We start from the raw sequence: 5,000 nt of genomic DNA on the forward strand, positions 1-5,000 counted from the left end.
CCAGCAGCAGCAGCCATGGGCCAGAAGATCTCCGGCGGGATCAAATCGGTGGACGGTCGCGGGGACGCCAGCGGGGGCTCCCCCTCCTACCGGCCCTCGGCGCACCGCCGGCGCCACCCGGAGCTGAGGGGCCCGGATTTCTCCAAGCCGCCCCGGCTGGACCTCCTGCTGGACATGCCGTGCGTCGGCCCGGAGACGCAGCACCGCCACGCGTGGAACCCCGAGGACCGCTCGCTCAACGTCTTCATCAAGGAGGAGGACAAGTTGACGTTTCACCGCCACCCGGTGGCGCAGAGCACGGACTGCATCCGGGGCTGCGTGGGCTACACGCGCGGCCTCCACGTCTGGAGGATCCACTGGCCGTCGCGGCAGCGCGGCACGCACGCCGTGGTGGGCGTGGGCACCTCCGACGCGCCCCTGCACTCCGTGGGGTACACGGCGCTGGTGGGCTCGGACTGCGAGTCGTGGGGCTGGGACCTGGGCCGCAACCGGCTCTACCACGACCACAAGAACCGGGCCCACAGCTCGCTGCCCTCCTACCCGTGCTTCCTGGAGCCCGAGGAGGCCTTTACCCTGCCGGACTCCCTGCTCGTGGTGCTGGACATGGACGACGGCACGCTGAGCTTCATGGTGGACGGACAGTACCTGGGAGTGGCCTTCAGGGGGCTGAAGGGCAAGAAGCTGTATCCCATTGTCAGCGCCGTGTGGGGACACTGTGAGATCTCTATGAAGTACATCAACGGCTTGGATCGTAAGTAACCTTAACTGAATTCTGTTACTGTCGTGTTCTGGCTGTAGAAACCGCTCTCTCCTCTGTTCCGTTACTTCCTCTCTAAGGCTCTAAAGGCTGAGATATGAAGAAATTAAATCATTGTTCTTGTAGACTTGTTTTCCCTCCATGGTTCAATATTAAAATATGGACGTAGGAACACCTATCTGTCTTTCCTGAAACCTTCGGTGTTGATGTTGGACCGTTCGCACAAGTCAAGTCAAAGTAGAACTTTATTTGTCCCCAGAGTGGGAATTGTTTCTACAGCAGTCAAAGCAATGATAACGCACAGTATCACTCAAACGGAGCAAACACACACATCTATCAGGTCTATCTTCAGATCTATCAGGTCTATCTTCAGATCTTCAGTCTACTTCTAGACAGACAGATAGGCAGACTCAAGGACTCAACGGAGTCTTTCCTCTCAGACCTTCAGACAGATGTTGATCTGGGGAGGAGACGAGGAGACGTTACCTCAATAGTTAATGACTAACCTCTCAGTGAAGTTTTGCATCTGGGCTCCCTGTTGCAGCAATCTTCTCACAAGTAGTCATGTAAAGCGAGAAACATGCTTCCACCACATAGCCTCGAGTTTAGGATGTTGTCGGTGGCAGCTAGACGTACACACTCGATCATCAGTTTGACGAGGGGGGTCCAGGGGAGTCCCCAGCAAAATGAGTCAATTGTGTGATTTCACTATGATTTCAATGACTAGAAGTGAACCCAAGGAGAGAATGTAGTGCATAAATATAGTTGGTCATAGCTCTCACTCTCTCCTGTTATCTCCCCATCTACATGATAATATACTTGCACTGTTCACGTCAGCCGCATCGGCCCGACGGTGCGTCACATTTCTGGGGGAGCTGCAGCAGAGTATACATTTTGCTTAACTGGTCTCTGCAGGTAGTAACAACATAGCTCGTTCTCCATGGAGAAATACGATGAAGGTGAATTGAAAACGTCGCTTTGTGTGCAGCTCAGGTTAGAAGCAAAGATCCAACCCGTTGTGAAATCACTGTGCAATTCATACGTGAAGAGAGAGAGATGTCTGCAGAGAAGAGTTTGGACTACACGCTGCTTGCTGTGATTTAAGTAGAGGAATAAAGTAGCTTTTGTTCTCAGTAGACCCTGCGTCTGACCCCCACTGCGTGTGTAAGTGCGTGTGTAAGTGTGCGCGCATTTGTGTGTGTGTGTGTGTGTGCATGTGTGTGTCTGTGTGTGTGTGTGTGTGTGTGTGTGTGTGTATGCGTGTGTCTGTGTGTGTGTGTGTGTGTGTGTGTGTGTGTGTGTGTGTGTGTGTGTGTGTGTGCGTGCGTGCGCGTGTGTGTGTGTGTGTTATAAGAGAAGAGAAGGGGCTTTCCTCCTGCTGCAGCCTAAACACTGACTCTTTGAACAGCTTGTTTAAGGTCCCCTTAGACACACAGACACACACACACACACACACACACACACACACACACACACACACACCTGGCAGGAAGGGAAAGTGTGTGTTATGAAAACACGCTTGTGATCCAGACTCTGGCGGTGTGTGTTTGCGGCGCCCCCTGGGTCTTATTTGACATCACAACAGGGTGTGTTTTTGTCTGTTGGCCTGTAGAAAGCTGAAGGAGCTTCGTCGTCTCCTCTCTGTAGTTTGTTACGTCTGCGTCCTCTTTGCCCGCTCACCTCACATTTCTCTTTATATGTGCTCCTTCCTGTCTCTCTCAAGGGTCACTGAGGAATTCAGCGCAGCATTAGCAGACTGTTTTCTCTCCTGAAAACCAGGTCACAAGCCCCTCCTCCAAAGCTTTCAATTGGATGTTTGGGTCAGAAATTGGCAGACTGCAGTTGGCCAACCAGAGCTGGACTCAGACAAGATGCAACATTCAGTGTGAATTTTAAGTAGCTCATTTCTTAATATCTGGTTGAGGTCCCACACACCTACTTGACTATAGTGGATAAATATACTGTATGAGAATGTAAAAGCATTTCCCCACGTTTATTATTATTAAATAATAATAATAATAATTATTATTATTATTATTGCGCCGAGGGGTGCGCCGCGGTCGGCGAGCCTGCCGGCGCAGCCTGCGTACAGCTCCTCGAAAATGTGACTTGAATTATAAGGGAGAGAGAGAGTAGAGAAGTGGTGTGTGTGTGTGTGTGTGTGTGTGTGTGTGTGTGTGTGTGTGTGTGTGTGTGTGTGTGTGTGTGTGTGTGTGTGTGTGTCTGTGCGTGCGTGTGTGTGTGTGTCTGTGTGTGTGTGTGTCTGTCTGTGTGTGTGTGTGTGTGTGTGTGTGTGTGTGTGTGTGTGTGTGTTGTGTGTGTCTGTGTGCATGTGTGTGTTTGTGCAGACAGAGACAGAGAGACTTGGTCTGAACATGAACATGCGAGTGGTTGTGAATGTTGGCTGGGGATGCGACGTTTGGCGAGAGACAGCCAGGCATCAGCTCGGGGAAAACCAATTAGACTGAGGAATCTGAAACAATGCGTTTGGTTTCACACTCAATTTACACATAAACCATACGCATAGCTGAGAGCTCTCTGTGGATCATTACTGCTCTGTTTGTTCTGCATTTGGAGCAGAGAGTGAGAGTTTTAGTGAGGATAATATTTCCAGACTTCATTCAGAGATTAAATAGCCTGGAGGCGCTCTTGTTGTTGCGGAGTTGGCATACAGGTTGTGATTGCAGTACAGTCGGTGTAGAAGCATCATTCAAACAGGTTGTGATTACAGACAGTACAGTCGGTGTAGCAGCATCATTCAAACATGTTGTGATTACAGACAGTACAGTCGGTGTAGCAGCATCATTCATACAGGTTGTGATTGCAGTACAGTCGGTGTAGAAGCATCATTCAAACAGGTTGTGATTGCAGTACAGTCGGTGTAGAAGCATCATTCAAACAGGTTGTGATTACAGACAGTACAGTCGGTGTAGCAGCATCATTCAAACAGGTTGTGATTACAGACAGTACAGTCGGTGTAGCAGCATCATTCATACAGGTTGTGATTGCAGTACAGTCGGTGTAGAAGCATCATTCAAACAGGTTGTGATTGCAGTACAGTCGGTGTAGAAGCATCATTCAAACAGGTTGTGATTACAGACAGTACAGTCGGTGTAGCAGCATCATTCAAACAGGTTGTGATTACAGTACAGTCGGTGTAGAAGCATCCTTCAAACAGGTTGTCACAGTACAGTCGGTGTAACAGCATCATTCAAACAGGTTGTGATTACAGACAGTACAGTCGGTGTAGCAGCATCATTCATACAGGTTGTGATTACAGTACAGTCGGTGTAGCAGCATCATTCATACAGGTTGTGATTGCAGTACAGTCGGTGTAGAAGCATCATTCATACAGGTTGTGATTGCAGTACAGTCGGTGTAGAAGCATCATTCAAACAGGTTGTGATTACAGTACAGTCGGTGTAGAAGCATCCTTCAAACAGGTTGTCACAGTACAGTCGGTGTAACAGCATCATTCAAACAGGTTGTGATTACAGACAGTACAGTCCGTGTAGAAGCATCATTCAAACAGGTTGTGATTGCAGTACAGTCGGTGTAGCAGCATCATTCAAACAGGTTGTGATTGCAGTACAGTCGGTGTAGAAGCATCCTTCAAACAGGTTGTGATTACAGACAGTACAGTCGGTGTAGAAGCATCATTCAAACAGGTTGTGATTACAGTACAGTCGGTGTAACAGCATCCTTCAAACAGGTTGTGATTGCAGTACAGTCGGTGTAGCAGCATCATTCATACAGGTTGTGATTACAGTACAGTCGGTGTAGCAGCATCATTCAAACAGGTTGTGATTACAGTACAGTCGGTGTAGAAGCATCATTCAAACAGGTTGTGATTACAGTACAGTCGGTGTAACAGCATCATTCAAACAGGTTGTGATTGCAGTACAGTCGGTGTAACAGCATCATTCAAACAGGTTGTGATTGCAGTACAGTCGGTGTAGAAGCATCATTCAAACAGGTTGTGATTACAGACAGTACAGTCGGTGTAACAGCATCATTCAAACAGGTTGTGATTACAGACAGTACAGTCGGTGTAACAGCATCATTCAAACAGGTTGTGATTACAGTACAGTCGGTGTAGCAGCATCCTTCAAACAGGTTGTGATTACAGACAGTACAGTCGGTGTAGAAGCATCCTTCAATAGCAGTTTGGAATTGAGTTGGTTGCAGCTGCCCTTTGACTCAGTTAGTGAGAATGAAGTCATCATTGCTGTGTGTGTGTGTG

The 5,000-nt window shown here is 48.6% G+C and overlaps 1 protein-coding gene across 1 annotated transcript in view; it reads left to right on the forward strand.

The window, feature by feature from the left end:
- Nucleotides 1-15: 15 nt before the first annotated feature.
- The window catches only part of LOC310796941 (SPRY domain-containing SOCS box protein 4-like), a gene marked incomplete at both ends in the record, with an annotated part of 54,419 nt that continues 49,434 nt past the window's right edge, over nt 16-5,000 (forward strand). The window contains one exon of the mRNA XM_083659191.1: nt 16-751. Within this exon, the coding sequence (XP_083515317.1) occupies nt 16-751 (736 nt within the window). The remainder of the gene's footprint in view (nt 752-5,000) is intronic.

Source organism: Poromitra crassiceps (assembly GCF_964638095.1).
Source record: "Poromitra crassiceps genome assembly, chromosome: 23".
Taxonomy (NCBI): Eukaryota; Metazoa; Chordata; class Actinopteri; order Beryciformes; family Melamphaidae; genus Poromitra; species Poromitra crassiceps.